Source organism: Bubalus bubalis, chromosome 3, assembly GCF_019923935.1.
Source record: "Bubalus bubalis isolate 160015118507 breed Murrah chromosome 3, NDDB_SH_1, whole genome shotgun sequence".
In the NCBI taxonomy this organism is placed as follows: domain Eukaryota; kingdom Metazoa; phylum Chordata; class Mammalia; order Artiodactyla; family Bovidae; genus Bubalus; species Bubalus bubalis.
In genome coordinates, this window is record NC_059159.1 from 155,844,990 (window position 1) to 155,865,996 (window position 21,007).

Genomic DNA, 21,007 nt, shown 5'->3' on the forward strand with positions numbered 1-21,007 from the left:
CATTTTTCTGTCCTAATAAAGTCAAATAAAATTTAAAAATTGCTAGTCTCTGTTCCCAAAGAAAGACCAATCTTCCATATGGTGTTTCCACTTTCTGGGAGGGTGCATAATGACCAACATTCAATCCAACTATTGAAAAACCTGAAAACCAGTGAAAAAACCATGATCTCATTTTTCAAAAAAAAATCTTTGGGGGCAGCTTCTCATTGACCATCATGATGAAGAAAGTAAATGTAAAAGAATAACACAAAAAATAATATATATATATATATAAACTTTTCAGAAAAGAAACTCCCAGGAGCTCATTTTATTCCCTGTACAGTTTCAGAAAGCATACCATTCCAAGAGGAAGTCAGTTAGGTCTTTTTTTTTTTCCTTTTTTTAGTTATATGTAGGATCTGGGAGTGATTAACTAATGGTTAACTCACATTTCTTAAAGAACATTCTCAAAAAATTACTAATAGAGTTAAAACAACATTTCAAGGAGATAGAGATAGAAATAGAAAGGACTCAAGAGAAATAGAGTCAATTTCTCTCTTTGTGTTATGGTAGTCTGTATAATTGGAGAAGTCAATGGCACCCCACTCCAGTACTCTTGCCTGGAAAATCCCAAGGACAGAGGAGCCTGGTAGGCTGCAGTCCAAGGGGTCGCTAAGAGTTGGACACGATTGAGCGACTTCACTTTGACTTTTCACTTTCATGCATTGGAGGAGGAAATGGCAACCCACTCCAGTGTTCTTGCCTGGAGAATCCCATGGACAGAGGAGCCTGGTGGGCTGCCTTCTATGTGGTTGGACAGAGTCGGACAAGACTGAAGCGACTTAGCAGCAACAGCAGCAGCAGTCTGTATAATGGTCCTCACTGCCTCATTTGTGAAATATAAGGGGAGAAATTTATGCCTTCCTTATAGTGAAAATAAATACAAGATTAAAAAAAATTAAAGGAAAGATAGAAAAACAAGAATATTTTAAAATCTAAATAAAAATGAACAATTAACTATTATGGGATTTTTGTTAGCATTAGAAAGCTAAAGCAATCAAAGAGAAATAAAACCAAGTAACTTAGTATGTCAAAGTTTTTTTAATTCTAAAATATACATAATCAAAACTAAATAAAATTTAAAATTCAGAGGCTAATATGATAGCAGTTACAGAGAAAAGAGATGTAATATTAAAATAAACATTAAAGTCTAAGATGAAAATCTGAAGTGTGCAACTCAGATCAAGAAGAAAGAGGGACTTCCTTTATGGTTGGTAATCTGACTTGCAGTGAAAGGGACATGGGTTCGATCTCTGGTTGGGGAACTAAAATCCCACATACCTGGGACAACCAAGCCCAGTAAGCCTGAGTGCTACAACTATTGAGACCGTGAGCTCTGGAGTCCACATGCCATAACTAGAAAGTTCATGTGCTGCAATATCCCACATGCTGCAACTAAGATCCAACAGAGCCAAATAAATCAATATTTTAAATAAAAGGAAGAAATAAAATGACAAAGGTGATTTTTTTACAGATTGAAGGTTACAAACAGAGGAGCCAAGCCAAGGAACATCTGCACAGCACAGCCAGGGAAGGAGATGGTCTTTTTTTCTGAGAGGAAGCTCACCAGCATGGGGGGAATGGAGACAGTGGTGTAGCAGATGTCCAGGAAGGAGAGGTTCCCCAGGAAGAAGTACATAGGGGTGTGAAGGTGGGAGTCTAAGATGCTGATGAGAATAAGGGTACCATTTCCCAGAAGGATGACCACATACATTATTAAGACTACCACAAAAAAGAGTAGCTCAAGCCTTGGATAACCAGAAAGCCCCTTCAGAAAAAATTCCACCAGAATGGTTTGGTTTTCCCATTCCATTGTATGGTTTCTTTTTCACCTGTAATACATTAGAATGTGTTAAGATAAAATATGTATTCTAATATGGTTATATTCAACTATGAACCAATGTAGAAGTACCATATACTCATAGGAAGAAAAGAACATATAAAAAGGAATAGACCAAAGAAAGAAGAAAAGAAATAAAGTGGGCCAAATAGAATAGAGAGGGGGAAGGGAAGAGAAAAGAACGTATTTCAAGCTACAAGCAATATGCCATGTAATTTATTGAATCTCATCAAGGTTCTGAGAGAGAGGTATCATCATCCACATTTTACAATAAATAAATCAAAGCAAAAATATTAAGTAAACTTAATTAAAGGTAAATTTAGAGCAGAGGTAAGATTCAAACCCAAGTCTTCCTTGCTGAAGCCTGAGCTTTTGGTCATGTTTGTTACCACAAGTTAACTAGAGTTTAAAGTAAATTCGATTATTGCATTATGTGTAAATGAAAAATAAACTATTTTTATTGGCTACAAACCACCACTGGAGAAGGAAAGGGCAACTCACTCCAATCTTCTTGCCTGGAAAATCTCATGGACAGAAGAGCCTGGTGGGCTACAGTCCATGGAGTCACAAAGAGTTGGACATAACTTAGTGACTAAACAACAACAAACCCCCACACAATAGATTAATGATCTTGTCACTGTTCCATGTTATACTGCTATGCTTATTATCTGACTTGTCCATTAGCATGAAAAATTCATTAAGGCAGGGACTTTTTCTTATTTAATTCTACAATACCAGTACCTACAATATAACAGACAAAAAGAGATAAGAGGTTCAGAAATATTTGTTGAATAAATGAATACAGCCAAGGACCAAATGACTAATATTTCTTACTCTACTAATTATTTTATTTGTACATTACCTCATTTAGTCTGAGAAGCAACCCTATTAGGCAATTATTCCTATTATTAGCATAGTCATTTTCATTATAAAAAAGGAAGAAAATAAGTAATTTGCTTAAGGTCAAGGTCAAGGTCATAGCTAAATAAGTGGTTGAGCCAGAACTTGAATCCAAGCCGTATGGCTGTGGAGTTCAAACTTAATTGTTTATTTGCAGAGAACTTGACTCACAGTCTAGAGTATCTTGTAATTTAATAGACAACACTCATATTTCAAAAGAAACATCAGACCAAAATAGGTTTAATATGGTGATTTGAGAGCACTTTAATTCTTTATATTTTGAAGGGAAATTATTCATTTCTGTGACAAAAGTATATCTATTAGTTTACAATTCTTCATAATTCTGTAGTCTCCCCTTATGAGTAGTTCTATCTACTTTTTAATTGTGATTTTTAATTGATTTTTCTTTTCATGAGTTTCACAGGAGGTTTTCCCATATTATAAGTTTTCTCCAAAAAAAAAATTTTAATGTTTTTGGAGAGATCTGTCCTTTCCATTTTGTTTCATTAATGTATGTTTTTGTGTTTGTAAATTTCTTTAGGCTTATTTGGCATTTTATAATTGCATGAAATAAGAAAAAATATTTCTTAATATTTTATCTTTATCCTCTTTCTAGCTCTGAGTCATTTAAAACACTTTGTTTTACTATAGACTTGGATTTTGCTATGAAAGGTTCTTGTTACTGGTTTCCAGATAATTTTTTTCTCCTTCTGTCTTTAATCCAAATGTTATCTAGATATGTATACCTAGTGATCAGATATTTTTATTCCATTTTATTATATCTAATTCATTTTTTATGATAAAAAAATGTGACCTGTAATTCTAAAGTTATATATTTTTGGTTCTATTTACTTGATCCATGTCGCAAATGTCAACAAAAAATATGAATTCTCTTCGGGTGAGATATATTATATATATATATATATATATGTATATGTATAGAAAATTGTCCAACTCTCTGCAACCCTGTGGACTGTAGCCCACCAGGCTTCTCCATCCATGGGATTTTCCAGGCAAGAATACTGGAGTGGGTTGCCATTTCCTTCTCCAGGAGATCTTCCCGACCCAGGGATTGAACCCAGGTTTCCCGCATTGTAGGCAGGCGCTTTATTGTCTGAGCCACCAGGGAAGTCCCATATATGTTGAAAGGAATGTTTAAGAAACTTAGTGACCAAATTCCTAAAGAACTTCTGCTCAGAGAAATAATATTGCTCACTGTGACTTATCCTCTAGGTAGCACTGCACTGATGTCTTACAGGGACGAGCCATGGTTTCATTTCTAATGACCTTGCCTTCTAAAGGTAAGGAGACAGGCACTCTTATACATTCTCAGTGAACACATAAATTGGTGCATCCTCTGTGGAGGACAAATTGGCAGTGTTAAACAGAATCATAAAGGCATGCATATAACCTTTGACTACAGAATTTACCGCTAGGTAATTACCACACAATTATGCCTGTGCATATGTAAAGTAATTTATTTAAAAACTGATTCATTAAAGTACCATTTGTAATAGCAGATGTGGAAGCAAATTAAATTGCTATGAGAAGGGGACATAGAAATAATGAAATACCGGTCTGCTGTTAAAAAGTTTAAGAGACTTTTTGTGCATTGATATGGAAAGATTGTCAGGAACTATTAAGTGGAAAAGTAATATTCAGAACTGACTTCCCTGGTGGCTCAGTGGTCGTCGACAAGAACCCCTGGAGAAATAAATGGCAACCCACTTCAATATTCTTCCCTGGGAAATCCCAAGGACAGAGGAGCCTGCTGGGCTATGGTCCACGGAGTTGCCGAAGAGTCACGTATTATTGCCTGGAGAATCCCAGAGACGGGGGAGCCTGGTGGGCTGCCGTCTATGGGGTCGCACAGAGTCGGACACGACCGAAGCGACTTAGCAACAATAGCAGCAGAACATGGTTCGGAGGAGGCAATGGTAACCCACTCCAGTACTCTTGCCTGGAAAATCCCATGGACGAAGGAGTCTGGTAGGCTGCGGTCCACGGGGTCGCAGAGTCGGACAAGACTCAGCGACTTCACTTTCACTTTTCACTTTCATGCATTGGAGAAGGAAATGGCAACCCACTCCAGTGTTCTTGCCTGGAGAATCCCAGGGATGGGGGAGCCTGGTGGGCTGCCTTCTATGGGGTCGCACAGAGTCGGACACGACTGAAGCGACTAGCAGCAGCAGAAGCAGCAGCAGCAGCAGGACATGGTTTAATTACTAGACAGCCATACAAATGTTCAGAACAGTATATAAGGCACAGTAACATTTGTGTATAAATATTTTAAATATATGTGTGTTAGTAGCTCATGTGTCTGACTCTTTGTGACCCCATGGATTGAAGCCTGCCAGACTCCTCTGTCCATGGGGTTTTCCAGAAAAGAATATTGGAGTGGGTTGCCATTCCCTTCTCCAGGGGACCTTCTTGACCCAGAGATTGAACCTGGGTCTCCTTGCACTGCAGGCAGACTCTTTACCGTCTGAGTCACTATATGTGTCTGTACACACACACACACACACAAACGTGCACACACACACATACCAACATTTTTTTGCCCCTATGTAGAATACCTATAGAAAAATAAACAGGAATAGCTTGTTATCCCTAGGAAAGGAAATGAATAGTTCATTAACAGAAATGGAAGGGAGGCTGTTTACTGTATGCTATTCAGTACCTTTTAAACATTTTGAATCTTGTGACTATAATACCTACCATAAAATAAATTACATTTAAACTAAAGAGTTCTTGTCTTTGAGATGTATAACCTTTCTCCTTTCACTTTTCTGATGGCACACTACATCAAACCATCCACTGCCATGGGATACAACTACATACAGTTAAAAACTCTTCTTATTCAGTATCACACCTTAAATGGGAATTAATAAAGACTAACAAGTCCTTTAAATATGGTCATAATTTAATATTCAAGATACTTTCAGTAGTATCATTAGGATTTTCAGGCCCATATGGATCTCCTGTCCCTCCATCAAACTGCAAGCTATCCTCTGATCTGGTTTAGAATCTATACTTCTACCCCAGTCATTTCCTTTCCATTAAATGGGCTACTACCTTTAGGAGCTAGTAAGACTCCTGGAACAAAATTACAGCTCAATAAATGTTAGCTATTATTCTTGTTTCATTCACAAGTCCAAAGAGCTGTCCCTCTTCAGAATTCTTTGTCCATCTATCTTTAAAAGGTACTTTGCTCTGAATCTCAGGTCTACCTTCCCAATTTCTGGACATAATTAATCACCTCAGAATCACTCCAAACTCAACTTCATTTCTCCATTATAAACTCATCTCCTATCCCCAGCTCTTAACATTTTGTAGCTTTTTATAAAATTTACATTTTGTTAGAATTTTTCAGATTTTCTGGGTTACTGTGTAAACTACTTGAGACCCCAAAGAGCATTAGATACACGTGAAGTTCATTGAATAATGGAGGTTATACCTACACCTGTAAAAATCATCTCTACAAAAACCCTTGTTCCATGAGCTGCCTCCATGCTACATGATATTCTACCAAACATATTCCATGATATTCTTAGGAACACAGGCCTTGCAGGTAGGCTTAGTTTAAATGGTATCTCTGCCCCTTACTAAGCAGGGTGGCCTGGGCATATTTCTGATCATCACCTTCCCCAGCTATAGCATGAAAATAAAGATAGCACCTGAACCATATATTTGTTGATAAGATTAAATGAGATAGTATATATTATACAATTACCACAATAATGGTTTCCACTGTTAGTTTCCTTTATGCCACTCTTTCATGGTTCGTCCTTTTGTTAGAGTCTTTTTATATCTTGGAACCAGTCATCGTCTTTTCCATGGCCAGGTATATACAGCTGAAAAGTTTAATCACGTCACACACAGTGTTCTGGCAAAGGGTATTATGTTCATCTTACCATAAAATTCTAATACACTTCATCACAGTATATAACACTCCAGTCCTTTATCACACTCTGAACCTTTGGATGTCAGCAAATTGAGTGGCAAATAGGAAAAATCATTCATAAGGTTCAATTCACTCCATAAAAAAATAGGATTTTAGGAAGGCATTAGTATCTTCCTTCTCTTAAAAAGATGGCTGATTTTTTTTTTTTAACTGAGACTGTGTTAAAATTTTTAGCAAGCCTATAACATAAAAAATAAATAGAAAATTCACTCATTTTTACAACTATAACCTAATAAGAGAAAAACAAATATTAAAAATAGTCACCAAGAGTGCATGCAAACACACCAGGATAATGCTCAGTCAGGTCTCTTTCTGGCTATTCACTGCTTTGGTAAATCATCACATATGAGGTTTCCTTAAGCAAATTGGTCATAGTTTTCCACCTCACATGTTTTCTCTGCACAAAGAGTCCCTAGCACAGTATCTGGCATGTAGTTCATCTTGTTCTCAGTTGATTGAGCCAAAGGTATCAGAGTTGCTGCTAGGGGACCAGGAAAGACTTCTTTGTTATGAATTTCATGCTACAAAACACAGAGTTCCCTCTCTACTGTGTGAGTGAGTGAGTGAAGTTGCTCAGTCATGTCCGACTCTTTGTGACCCCATGGACTGTAGCCCGCCAGGCTCCTCTGTCCATGGGATGCTCCAGGCAAGAATACTGGAGTGAGTTGCCATTTCCTTCTCCATCTCTACTGTGCAGTGAGCCTTAATGAGCTAAAAATGATAACAGAGTATTCAAATACTGTGTGCTACTCTAAAAAGCTACACACTGACACAAAGGAATTCATAACTACTGGGCAAATTCCATTCTGTTCCTTGCTCAATGCCTTTGCATATTAAACTGCTCTTGTGATCTCAAAAGTCTTTATTTTTCCCTACTACTTCTCAGTGACTAGACCTTTAAATTCCATTTCCAATATTTAGTCTCTCTTCAGTGAGAAAAACATCTTAATTTCAAACTTGACACATTTAACCCATCAGTCTAACTCTTGCTTGTAGTTGATAAGATTGGGTTCTTGTCTTTACAATAACTTACCTTCAAACCAGGTTCTGACTCTCTTTCTAGTTTGGAGCAACAATAAATATTTTTATCTTTATTTTTCACATGTAGCCAATTTTCATGACTCCTCATTTCATGAACCTCTAAAGAGGCAGCTACTGATGAGTAATCATTTTGCCATGGAAATTCACTGATTTGTCGACATCTATAGAAATATGCAGGTTGCAGGTATGATAACTAGGATAAATTCCTCTAGTTCAAATAAAGAATTGTTAGATTCCTCTAGTTTCAAAATAGAAAGAAAATTAATATTTAGTAATAAATTTTAGGAATAGGACAACTTGCCCCTGAAGCCCAGGCTGAAATACGACCCCATTTTGGAGATCCACAAATACCTGAAGAACATGCTTCAGGCTTTGGGGCACAATTTAAATGTTCTAAAGGATGTTTCTAAACCTATGTGCAAAATTTTAAATTGCTTCATAGATGAAATATGTAAAAACTTATGAGACTCTAGAAATAAAGCCCTGAAGACCTAATTATAGGAAGCCTATTACTCTGCTTCACACAGAATCAGGAGGAGTCTTGTACAATGTTATCAAAGTTTCCTCAGTTAAATTCTCTCTCTGTCTTTCTGTCTCTCTGTATCTCTGTCTATCTCTCCCCTGGCTCTCTCTTACACATATACTCATATTAACACACTAATACATTTAAACCATTTTTGTAGTATAAATGGTTATTTACAGTACACAATTTCTTTATAGATTTTTTTTGGAAACTATAGATTTTATAGGCATTCACTTTATATATTTAGCTTATATAAATGCTGACTTTTTGAATAAACATAATATAAATTTCTAAAGCTGAGACATAGTGTAAAATAAAAATTTTAAAAAATTAAAGAAAGAAAAGAAGGAAGAGAAAGTTAGGCAAGGAAAGAAAGTATTAGGCAATACACACACAGAGATGTAAAGAACAAAATGAAAATAAATTGAGACTTCTGGTTTAAGATGGCAGAATAGAAGGACATGTACTTATCTCCACCTGAGAGAACACCAAAATTAAACTAGTTGTTCAATAACCATCAGAGGAGGACTCTGGAACCCACCAAAAAAGATACACCATATCCAAAGACAAGAAGAAGCTGCACAAAGACAAAGCTGCAGCGAGATAGTAGCAGCGTGATAAAATCAAATCCCATACTGCCAGGTGGGTGCCCCACAAACTGGAGAACAAAAATACCCAATAAGTTCTCCCACTGTTGTGAAAGTTCTGAAACCCACGTCAGGCTTCCCCTCCTGAGGATCCAACAAAGGGACTGGGAATGAGGTAGAAATTGCTAGGTAGTCAGGGTAGGACTCTGAGACCTCGGTCCTGTTTTCAATAAACATCTCGCCCCATTAACCTAAAACTATACATTTTGTCCCGAATTCCTAAAATGTGTCCTTTGTTTGATAAATTATCAGCACTCAGATCCAGGAAAGGTCAGTAATTAACATCTGTTCCATAAGCTTGAGGGAAAAACAACTGGTGATCCATTCATCTTTAGCCCTTACATCTGGTCTACTTTTAAATGGCTAGGGGGCACGATAAAGGGTGGCAATGTAATCTAAGGATCAATATAAACCATTCAGTTCAGTTGCTCAGTAGTGACTCTTTGCCACATCATGGACTGCAGTATGCCAGGCTTCCCTGTCCATCACCAACTCCTGGAGCTTGCTCAAACTCCATTGAGTTGGTGATGCCATCCAACCATCTCATTCTCTGTCATCCCCTTCTCCTACTGCTTTCAATCTTTCCTAGCATCAGAGTATTTTCTAATGAGTCAGTTCTTCACATCAGGTGGCCAAAGTATTGGAGCTTCAGTTTCAGCATCCATCCTTCCAATGAATATTCAGGACTGATTTCCTTTAAGATAGATTGGTTTGATCTTCTTGCTATCCAAGGGCCATAAAGATGTTAAGTTAAAGTGTGATCTTTAAACTGATTGGTTAAAAATGACAGATTTTAAGGACAGGAGCCAACCAAAAATGCACAGATCAGTGCCAGTAAGTCCTGTCTTTCTGGGGGACTATTTACCCCCTCTCAGTGTTTATGCTGTCTATGCAAGGAGATCAAGCCACAGTCAATCCTAAAGCAAATCACTCATGAATATTCATTGGAAGGACTGACGCTGAAGATGAAACGCCAACACTTTGACCACCTGATGTAAAGAACTGATTCCTTGGAAAAGAACGTGATGCTGGGAAAGATTGAGGGCAGGAGGAGAAGGGGATGGCAGAGAATGAGATGGTTGGATGGCATCACTGACTCAAAGGACATGAGTTTGAACAAGCTCCAAGAGTTGGTGATGGACAGGGAAGCCCAACATGCTGCATTCTATGGGGTTGCAAAGAGTTGGACATGACTGAGCAACTGAACTGAACTGACTGAGTGTCTGTGCTGAGAGCTTTGTACTTTTTTCTCTTTTAAAATAAATCCTATTCACTTGCATGCAACTGTGAGTGTTTGCATGTTCTGTTCGTGAAGTTCAGCTCCAGAAATAAGAATTCAGGTTCCCATCTCAGGAATCTCCAGGGAATCTGGCCTTGAAGTTGGCCCTAGGCCTAATAACTACCAGGGAGGGAATGCAGTGCCACTCATCAGCAAATAACTGGATTAAAGTTTTATTGAGTAAGGCCCTGCTCATCAGGGCAAGACCCAGTTTTTCCCATTGCCAGTCCCTCCCATTAGGAAGCTTACACTTACCTAATGCTGCAACAAAAAATGATGACTTGGTGTGCTATTGAGGTATGCTGTTGCTGCTGCTGCTGCTGCTGCGTTGCTTCAGTCGTGTCTGACTCTGTGCGACCCCATAGACAGCAGTCCACCAGGCTCCCCCGTCCTTGGGATTCTCCAGGCAAGACCACTGGAGTGGGTTGCCATTTCCTTCTCCAATTCATGAAAGTGAAAAGTGAAAGTGAAGTCGCTCAGTCCTGTCTGACTCTTCATGACCCCATGGACTGCAGCCTACCAGACTCCTCCGTCCATGGGATTTCCCAGGCAAGAATACTGGAGTGGGGTGCCATCGCCTTCTCCGCTCAAACTAACTAACCAGTAATCAAGTATAACAACGTTAACTGTCTTTTATGGAGTGCCTATTAAATACCGAGAAACCTAAGTGCTATATTGCCGGGAGCCATCTCCTGGCATATTGCATATTGAGTGCAGCACTTTCACAGCATAATCTTTCAGGATCTGGAATAGCTCAACTGGAAGTCTATCACTGCCAGGAGCCAGGGTGAGGAACTCCGCCCATGGCAAAGGTCAGAAGGAAGGAGGCTCGGCATACGCAAAGGCAGGATCGAGCCTCAGGAATCCCCCTGGAAATTCTCAAGCATCTACCCCCAAAACCAGAGTCTGCCTACTTTCTGCTTTGTGCTTTCACCTACACCTCTGACTTTACGGGGGGTTGGGGGGGCTGTCCCCCACTACCTCTCTCTGAAAAAAGAGTTAACTTACAGCTCCAGTTAATAATTCCTGGGTGTGACCGTGTTTCAACCTACAAACTCCTTTGGAAGTCCTCTAGCCTGCCTGAATAGGTTTTTCCGGCCACATGTGATTGCTCAGAGCCTCCCAACTGTGAGAGGCATGAGATGTTCTAAACTGTCTAAATACAGATTCCTTTGAGTAGTTAAAAGATTGATTAGAAATTGTATTGGTGAAGGGTTTTTCACTTGTTGGGCCAATGTTTGCTGCTAAGTCTCCATATCCCTTACCTGCTGTGTCCCTGGCAGTGTATTGATTAATATAATTGGTGTAAGTAGTAGCTTTAATGTTTGTAACCTTGGACCCTTGAGTTAATTCTTTTTTTGTTGTAGTCCACCACACCTTTGCCCTATAGGAATGCAACTTTAATGCTTTTGGAGGGTGGCGCCTGCCTAATCACCTTTAGAGAAAAATAAGTTTTCTGAAGAAAGGATCTTAAAATGTTAACAGGCCTCTGGGCCAGAAGATGATGCAAATCACCTAAACTTTTGCATATGATAAGTTTGCAGGAAGAAAGCCTGGCTTACTGCATGACTCTACCCCTTCCCCCATTATCCTCTATGCATAACTTAAGGTATAAAAACTACTTTGGAAAATAAAGTGTGGGCCTTGTTCACCAAAACTTGGTCTCCCCATGTCGTTCTTTCTCTCACCTTCTGGCTGAATTATTCAGCCTCTTTTCTCCACTGAATTTCCTCACTGAGCTATCCTTATTTCAGCCTCTTTTCTTCACTGAATTTTCCTACTGAGCTATCCTCATTCTATTACTCATTATATCTCTAATTAATATCTAATTGAAGCTATTGTATCCTGATCCTAGCCTACGCTGTCTCTCCTTCGAATACCCTGGATCAGCCGGGGCTGGACCCCGGCACTATATCATATACCAACACTACAAGGTAGATATAATACTGAATTGCAACTTAAATATCTTCCCCAAGATCACCAACCGACAAGTCAGGAAATTGGAATTCAGAGTATCCAATTCTAAAGCCATCTCTTTTTATAACTGCAAGGTAAGGTGTGTATCTTAAATCATCAGTGTAATTAGATTAGTAAGCACCATTATTGATAACTACTATGCATTCATAACCACATTACATTCTTCATATGTATTGCCTCATTAATTCTCAAAACAATATTAGGTATTTTTAAGTTCCTCATGTTACAGACACGGAAATCAAGGCTTAGAGAGTTTCAGTGACCTCACTGAGGTCATAGAGGTAGTGCTTGACAAAACTGGACTAACTTCAGAGTCCAATGTTCTCAATCATCTCACTCTTCTGCCTCCAAAATGACAGAAAACACTTTGTTCCTGTAGAATTAGCAAAATCAATACCAGAAATATATTGCGGAGCCAAAGTCCTTTTGTATCACAGAGAATCTCACAATCCTAAAATATTTTCTTTGGCAATGTATGTTCTTAAATGTTTTAACAAAACACATGGGGAATGGCTGAAGGAACAACAAAAGTGTAGCCTGGTACAAGAAAGAAACCGAAACAGCAATCTGGAAGTACCTGAAAAGCTGTCATGAAAAAACGAGCATATATATTTGTTGTTACACAAGGAAAAATGAGGGTTGCATATATGTAAAGTTAAATGTAAAGAGCTTTCTAATAAGAAGAATTCTCCCAAAATAACCTGAATGGCCTCATACAGTGCTCTAACCATCACTGGGCTGGGAACAGAAGTAAAATGAACATCAACCCAACTTTAGAGAAAACAACATAGTTTTCATATGGATGAAACAAAACTAAATAAAACCATAGGTGAAATTTCATTCATAATTTTCAGGGATAAAATGAAAATCTTAATGAAAATTTAAACTGCATGTCAAAAATAAGAAGGAAAACTACAAACTGGAAAGGTATTTACAGAGACAAAAGTGTTAATTAAGAGTTCATACAATTTAAGAGGAAAACTATCAAAATACCAAGAGACAAGAATAATAAAAAGGTAAAGAAAAGTAATAAATAAACATAGATGTAATATTCAATTTCATGTGCAATCATAGGAATAAAAAGTAAAACAAAGTAATGGTTTATATAAGTAGATACCATTTTTGGTTCTAGAAAATATGCAAAAAAAAATAGTCTGTGCAAATACTGCAGTAGCACAGTAAAATGTTAAGCTTTGGAAAAATAATTTTGCAAATGTATCAAGAATTCTCTCAATTCATATCTTTCCATTCTATAATCACATCACTAGAGGTTAACCTTATGTTATTTCTAGTAGAAGGAAAGCAGATGACAAAGATATCAATGATCATTATATCAAAAACTCAAAATATTAAAATTACAATATCCAACAGTATTAAAATTAAGGCTAGATTATTCTTCAAATATTAGAGAGAAAGGTTATAAAGACTGCAAAGTCACAGAAAATTATTGATTTAAAATGCAATATGCTAATTAAATTTTATCCATACTGGTATAAAGAAAAATTATTTCTATGTAGTTTTGAGTTAACAAGGATATGGATGATAAAAATAATTTAAAGAAGTAGAATGACTTCCTCTTTTACTAGGATTTCATTAGCACTGATCTAGCATGATCTGTGGAAGCCAAAGAAAAACAAATTCTTAGGGAAAGTTTAAGTGTTTTGAGAACTTTGCTGAGGTCATCAAATAGATGTGTTCAAAGAAAATTCCAAGAAATATATGGCTAGGGAAGGTTTTTGTTAAGTCAGGTTAATTGGGTTTTTGGAATGAACAGAAGTGGGGACTTCTCTAGAGAATTCTACGTTTCTGACTCACAACCTTAGGGACTAAAGAAGTTTATGAAAATGAGTGCTAAATTAGCTTCCAAAAGAAGCTGAGTCTCTTGAGTAAGTGTCAACTTTAAGACAAATCATGGGACACTAGAGTTGCATCACATCTTCTTTTTAACATGTTTCATTTCCTTCATGCCTCTTAAGAATATTCATGCACAGACAGATTGCCTAATCATGGCGCTCTTTCTCCCATTTCTTTTTAGGAAAGAGCAACTGAAGTTTAGCATCTTCTGGCCTTATTAATAAAATGCAAATGAAATTTAAAAATGAGAATTCTTTCAGGTAATACAATGGAATGGTATGAATGACTAAAACCCAGTCAGCAGGTAAGATAAAGAGAGAAATTTTATTTAAATTTTTCAAAAGAAAAACATCCCATCAATAAATATACAAATATTGAGCTGAGGTGACCATTGCTCAGAGGTTTTGAAAATATGTATATATTTATTTATGTGAAAGGAAAAATATATAAAAACCCACCAGGCATCATCTCCAAGACCGATACAACTAAATTTTTTTATCTCAAATTTTTCCATGGGAGAGACTGTGAGGAAAAGAAAGTAGTTTGCAATGCAAAAGAGCCTCATAAATCATAGACTTAGGCTTCCCTGATGGCTCAGGTGGTAAAGAATCTGCCTGCAATGCAGGAGACCCAGGTTCAATCCCTACGTTGGGACGATCTCTTAGAGAAGGAAATGGTCCCTGCAGTATTCTTGCTTGGAGAATCCCATGGACAGAGGAGCTTGGTGGGCTAGTTTGTGGGGCTGCAAAATCAAATAGGACTGAGCAACTAACACTTTTGCTTTCAGTGGCTATATCATTTGAGTATTGAGAAGTATTGAGTTCACTAAAATTTTAAGTAAAAAGTATCTGGAGAAAGAACGCCTCATGATTTATATATTATTCACACATAAACTATGTTCGATAAAAGCTTGAGGATACATGTAATTAAAGATGTTTGTAAGAAAAACAGGATTAGAAACCAAAAAAAAAAGTAACAAAGGGAAGAAATAAACATGAGGGTTAGTCTGATCCTCAGAAGGCCAAAGCAAAACAAAAGTATTAAAAGTTTTTGAGTTTTCATTTATATAATTAATCAAATTCCACTACTGAGACCTTAATTCTCTACACAAAACCTGAGAGAAATTTTCAATATTTTTTCATATGAATTCATTATTAGAATAATGTCTACATAAGTGGAAGATGATGAATGTCTTCAATGTTTTCAGAGGCAAATATACATTTTATGTGTGTATTTATCATATGGGTCCTTGAAAAAACTTGAGTGCATCATTTTAAATTGTGCTTTTATTTAAAAATTCATACTTATGTAAGCATTTTGACATAGCAATAAAAATAGGGGTTTGGGGACCATAAAGGTATCGATTTAAAATTAATTAAAACTGCATTTTGATGTTGGGTTCCTGGTTCATTTTGTATGGAAAAAACTGCATAACTGGAACACTTTCTACCTTGAAAAACAGCACAAAAATAGTAGTCTGAAAATTTTTTCATATAAAGTAAATGAAATACCTATTTAAAAAATAAAGATAAGGGTTCAAATAATAATTCTGGTATTTACCAACTATAAGACATTGAAATTGTACTTGAATTTTGAAATATCAAATTAATTTCTTCACTGTTAAAATATCGATAATAATTTTGAATTATTCTGAAAGATAAATGTTAAAAATTATTTGAAGTGCCAAATACAGACTAGGACCTCACATGTTGTCAATTACTCTTCTCTTGGTGAGCTAAAATAATACACCTTTCCATGTGGTATGTTAATTGAAGATCAGAGTTTATAAAATCTACAGCATAAAAGTTGGTAACTCTACTTATTTTTTCACAATATCAATTGTCTTAATTGATATATTTAGAAGAACTGGAGAGGATAACAGAATTATATCCTCTAGTGAGAATTTAGAGTATAGATGGCATTTGCTTTTCAATGAAAAATCTTATAACTTTAAATATTAGACCTTCAAGTAAGCAAGTCAATAAAAGTGAAAAAACATTCTAGAAAGTTAGGGATCTTTCTAGAAAATTAGAGAGCTTAACTTCTGTCTTGAATAAAAAAAGTCACAGACTTTTCTTTAGGTCTGTTACAACAGTAAAAGAGTACCTGAATGAAACCTCACAGCATGGAACCACAGAGTGATTACTCTAAAAGACCAGGAGTTGGTTGAGAAGGATTAGAGGACAGCCAGGATTTAGGTCAGTTCAAAGCCTCAACAAATAAGAATATCATCGTCTAGTGACAATTCTATTCTAGGGACCATGGATCGGAAATCTCTTTTGAGATTATATTAATATGACTAAGAACTCAAATTCTTTATCTTGGTTCACTCCAAAAATAACACTGTTAACCTGCAAGATTTAGAGAGTAGGGATCATAAATGCTCCATGTCTACCAGAAATAGTAGCTTCCCATGGATAACTAGACAAGATGCACCAGTACACCTCAGTCTTAATGTTTAGTATCTAGACACATGAGACAACCACTGTAATGTTTAAATTGTTTTAGCATATTTTACTCTGAGTTAATCTTCCTAATATAATTTGACACCTACTTCAATGTCTTTCTCTTTTTCATTATACTTTTCCTTTTGCACATTTATTTGAGAAAATGGGTAATTCAGAAAAGTAGGAAAAAAGTATCTAAGATATCCATTAATGTTTTGATATTTCTTTTCAGTCTTTCAATTCTGTCTAGGTTATCTTGGTTTAGATTTCGATCTTTCAAATAATCTTATAATTGTCTTGTTATCACTTAGTCATTCTAAAATACTTTAAATGTAATTTTGGGGTTAGTGGAAATTTATCACAAATGTCATATTAAAAGGTGAATAATGACCCAATATGAGTGTGCTATGATTATTTAACAATTCTCCTCACATTAGACAAGAATGAAAACCTGTTTTAAAAGATCACTTCCAATATATAGATACCATGGAAAGTGATTGTATTATAAATTACCAAGAATCTTTTAAAATCTTCATTTCCTTGTTCCCAGATTCTATAAATTCATTTTAGATAGAGAAGTAAAGTTAAATGGGGAAAGCATTTCAGGCACAATGCAATTCAATAGAGTATTTGTTAACTGTTTCTTAAAAGGTACTCTAGCATTGCAAGAGTAATGAAAATCGTCTCCTTTATATTATCTGTTATCCTTCCTCTCCACCTCCATTTGAAAACCTTAAAGCAGATTGGTGCTCTCTCTTTAAAAAATCTGCAAGTAAAAATTTTTTTTGCAGAAATTATCAAAGGGCTGTTAGGATACTTCATGTACACTACATTTATTTACTATAAGTAATTTCGAAATACGAATCAGGTTTATAAGATGTTCCTCAAAAGAGAAGGTTTTTGACCTGACTCACATCTGTCCTCCCGAAACTGCAGTACATTCAGATCTCAGATGACTGAAGTTCTGCTATCAGAATTTTATTCTCAAAGTCATTTGATATGTGTACCTATAGTCAATCAAGTGCCAATCTTAATACCAAGTAAAGGTATATCCTGGCCTACCCAACACTTGCTACCCTTTTTGAAATGTATGCCTACAAAGTAAGGTGCAGCCTGAATTAAGTGAGTGTCCTCCTTTCTATGGACAGAGGAGCTGGCTGGGCCATAGTCCTTGAGGCCACGAAAGAGTCAGATAAGACTTGGAGACTAAACAACAACAATCTCCTTTCTATAATCAATAAATATATAAATATTCTATTATTTTGAATGAATTGTCTCACCATTGTGAAATAGAGTTTTCCTAGAAAGCAGTGTAACTCATTGGCAAATGACTATCACAGAAATAGCTAGTCCTATACTGGAAACATAAGTACTTTTTGAAAACCCTAAGTAAAAACCCATCTATTTGATCAACTTTTTTTCTTTGGGAATATTTTTTAATCTAGGTAGAATATCTTGAGAATGAAGAAGTGTTTTCAAAATTATACTCAGTTTTACTTAGTTGTTTTAGGGAAGAATATCATATACTAATACCTGCTCTTTAGATTTTTTCAAATTAAAGTCATTTTCTCTACATTCTATAGCACACAACTCTGATCTTGTTCAGTTCAGTTCAGTCTCTCAGTCATGTCCGACTCTTTGGAGCACCATGGATGGTAACACGCCAGGCTTTCCTGTCCTTCACCATCTCCCAGAGCTTGCTCAAACTCATGCCTATTGAATTCATGATGCCATCCAACTATCTCATCCCATTCTGCTCCTGCATTCAATCTTTCCCAGAATCAGGGTCTTTTCAATTGAGTCAGTTCTTTGCATCAGGTGGCCAAACTATTGGAGTTTCAGCTTCAGCATCAGTCCTTCCAATGAATATTCAGAACTGATTTCCTTTAGGATGGACTGGTTTGGTCTCCTTCCTGTCCAAGGGAAGGAGCAAGAATCCTTCCAACACCACAGTTCAAAAGCATCAATTCTTCAGCACTCAGCTTTCTTTATAGTCCAACTCTCATATCCATACATGACTACTGGAAAAACAATAGCTTTGTCTAGACAGAACTTAGATCTTAAAACCCACTTCAGATCCACTGATTGAGAGTCTTTTACAAAAATTTCCCAAGTGATTCATCTGTATACTAAGATCTGGATGGGTGTTTTCTTCCTCAGCTACACAATAGAATCATCTGGAGAGCATTATTCTAAAAGGTGCCTTAGACACTCCCACTCAGACAACTTGTATAATTTTGAGAGCAATAACCAAGTAATTTAAAAAGGGGGATGTAAAGTCAGAAAATGTAGAACTGAATAGTAGTTTGTTTACCTACTGTGTTTTAAAATACTTCTTACTGTTATGAACTTTATCTCCCTCAGAGTATTAAAGTGATGATAAAATAAGTATGATGAAAATTTTCATAAATTGTAAAACCCTAAACCAGTGTTATTGTTAATGACTGGCATGATATAAAATCATAAATCAATATTTTAAAGAAATTAAGCATGTTATTTCCAAAATGATGATATTCAAAGTAAGTCTGAATCAGGTTAACAAGTATTTATTAAATAGGTCTTCCCTGACTCAGAATTTGTGCATCATAATGTCAGAAATGGAATATTAAGTTGGTATTTTTAATAAACTATCAACATGATTATTGTCTTTCGTCTATTCCCTGACACATGAGGTAAAAGAAAAATTTGAAAATCTAAACTCACAACTGTAAACCCAGCCAGCTAATACTGACCTGTTGCCCTTCCTCCAATATTCTCTTACTTCGTATTATAATACTGTATAGAGTCCTAAACCCGCATCTCTTCTGGATTACTCCAGGTATGAAAATGTGAAATGGAAAGGACCAATTGGACAGACATTGAGTTCATTCTACAGGGACTTTCTGAGTATCCAAGAGCAGAAAAACTCCTTTTTGCGATGTGTTTGTTGATGTACCTGGTGATTCTCCTGGGGAACAGCACTTTGATCATCCTCACTCTCCTGGATTCCCACCTTCACACCCCTATGTACTTCTTCCTCTGTAATCTTTCCTTCCTTGACATTTGGTACACATCCTCCTTTATCCCCTCAGTGCTGATACACTTTCTATCCGAGAAAAAAACTATCTCCTTCACTAGGTGTGTTGTTCAGATGTCTGTCTCTTACACTATGGGGTCGACAGAGTGTGTGCTTCTAGCAGTGATGGCATATGACCGTTCCGTAGCCATCTGCAGCCCTCTGAGATACCCCAGCATCATGAGCAAGGCGCTTTGTATTCAGATGGCAGCTCTCTCCTGGGGACTGGGCTTTCTCAACTCATTGACAGAAACAATTCTTGCAGTGCAGTTGCCCTTCTGTGGAAAAAATGTCATCAATCATTTTGTTTGTGAAATATTGGCTTTTGTCAAGCTAGCTTGCACAGATATATCCTTGAATGAGATTACTATCATGTTGGGCAATGTACTATTTTTATTTGTTCCATTACTGTTGATTTGTATCTCCTACATTTTCATCCTTTCCACTGTCCTAAGAATCAATTCAGCCGAAGGAAGAAAAAAGGCTTTTTCCACCTGCTCAGCCCACATAATGGTGGTGACTGTGTTTTATGGGACAATCCTCTTCATGTATATGAAGCCAAAGTCCAAAGACGCTGCTTTTGATAAATTGATTGCCCTGTCCTATGGAGTCATCACACCGATGCTCAATCCTATCATCTATAGCCTGAGGAATACAGAAGTGCATGGCGCTATGAGAAAATTGACAGCTAGACTGGTTCTGGAGGAAAGAAGGAGAAATTTGCATCTTTGAATTTATGCACAAAATAAGCTCATATATTGGAGGCAAGGTTTTCAGTATAAGCAGAACAAAGGAAATAAAGGCTATACGTAAAATCACAGAATTTAAGAGTTGGGAAGAAATTTCAGGGTAATAATCTAACTTCATTATTTATGAAAATAGCATAAAAATGTAGGGACATGTAGTCCATGAAGTGAGAACAAACTTTCAGAAACAAGAAAAAAATTGAAATTAAACTTTTCCAGAAATATCCAGGTTTAATTTTTCACAATTAAAAATATGTATTTCTCATTCCCCTTTTTGAGAGAACTACTTGAGTTCATGTTTTTTCTCTTTATTACTCATTTTTGTTTTACTCAGGGACTTGATTGGCCCCAACCTCATTTTTCTAGTATATATATATTCCTTCTTCTTTCCCTTGCTGAGTTTCTTCTACCCAGTCTGCTACACTATATTGCATGCACCATGTAGCTATCCAAATATAATCTGTTCTTTCACACTTAGGGACAATAGTATATGTCACTTCATCCCCATTATCATATTTCTCCTATGGTGACAACTCAGGCATCTAATTAAAGAAAATTTAAATGTTTTATTTTCTGAAAAATCCTTCCAAATTTACCCACAGTGATAACACTGTTTACAATTGCCAAGATATGGAAGCACCCTAAGTGTCCATCAGCTGATGAATGGATAAAGAAGATGTAATGTGTCTGTGTAT

General features: G+C 36.5%; 1 protein-coding gene across 1 annotated transcript; it reads left to right on the plus strand.

Moving 5' to 3' along the window:
- The first annotated feature begins 19,195 nt into the window (after positions 1–19,195).
- Positions 19,196–20,298, plus strand: LOC112583503 (olfactory receptor 13D1-like). The gene has a single exon (XM_025279159.3). It carries the CDS (start codon positions 19,345–19,347, stop codon positions 20,296–20,298), a length of 954 nt encoding a protein of 317 aa, XP_025134944.3. The 5' UTR covers positions 19,196–19,344.
- Positions 20,299–21,007: the final 709 nt, after the last annotated feature.

Coding starts and splice junctions, on each gene's coding strand:
- LOC112583503 (XM_025279159.3), top strand. CDS start 19,345: ATGGAAAGGACCAATTGGACAGACATTGAGTTCATTCTACAGGGACTT.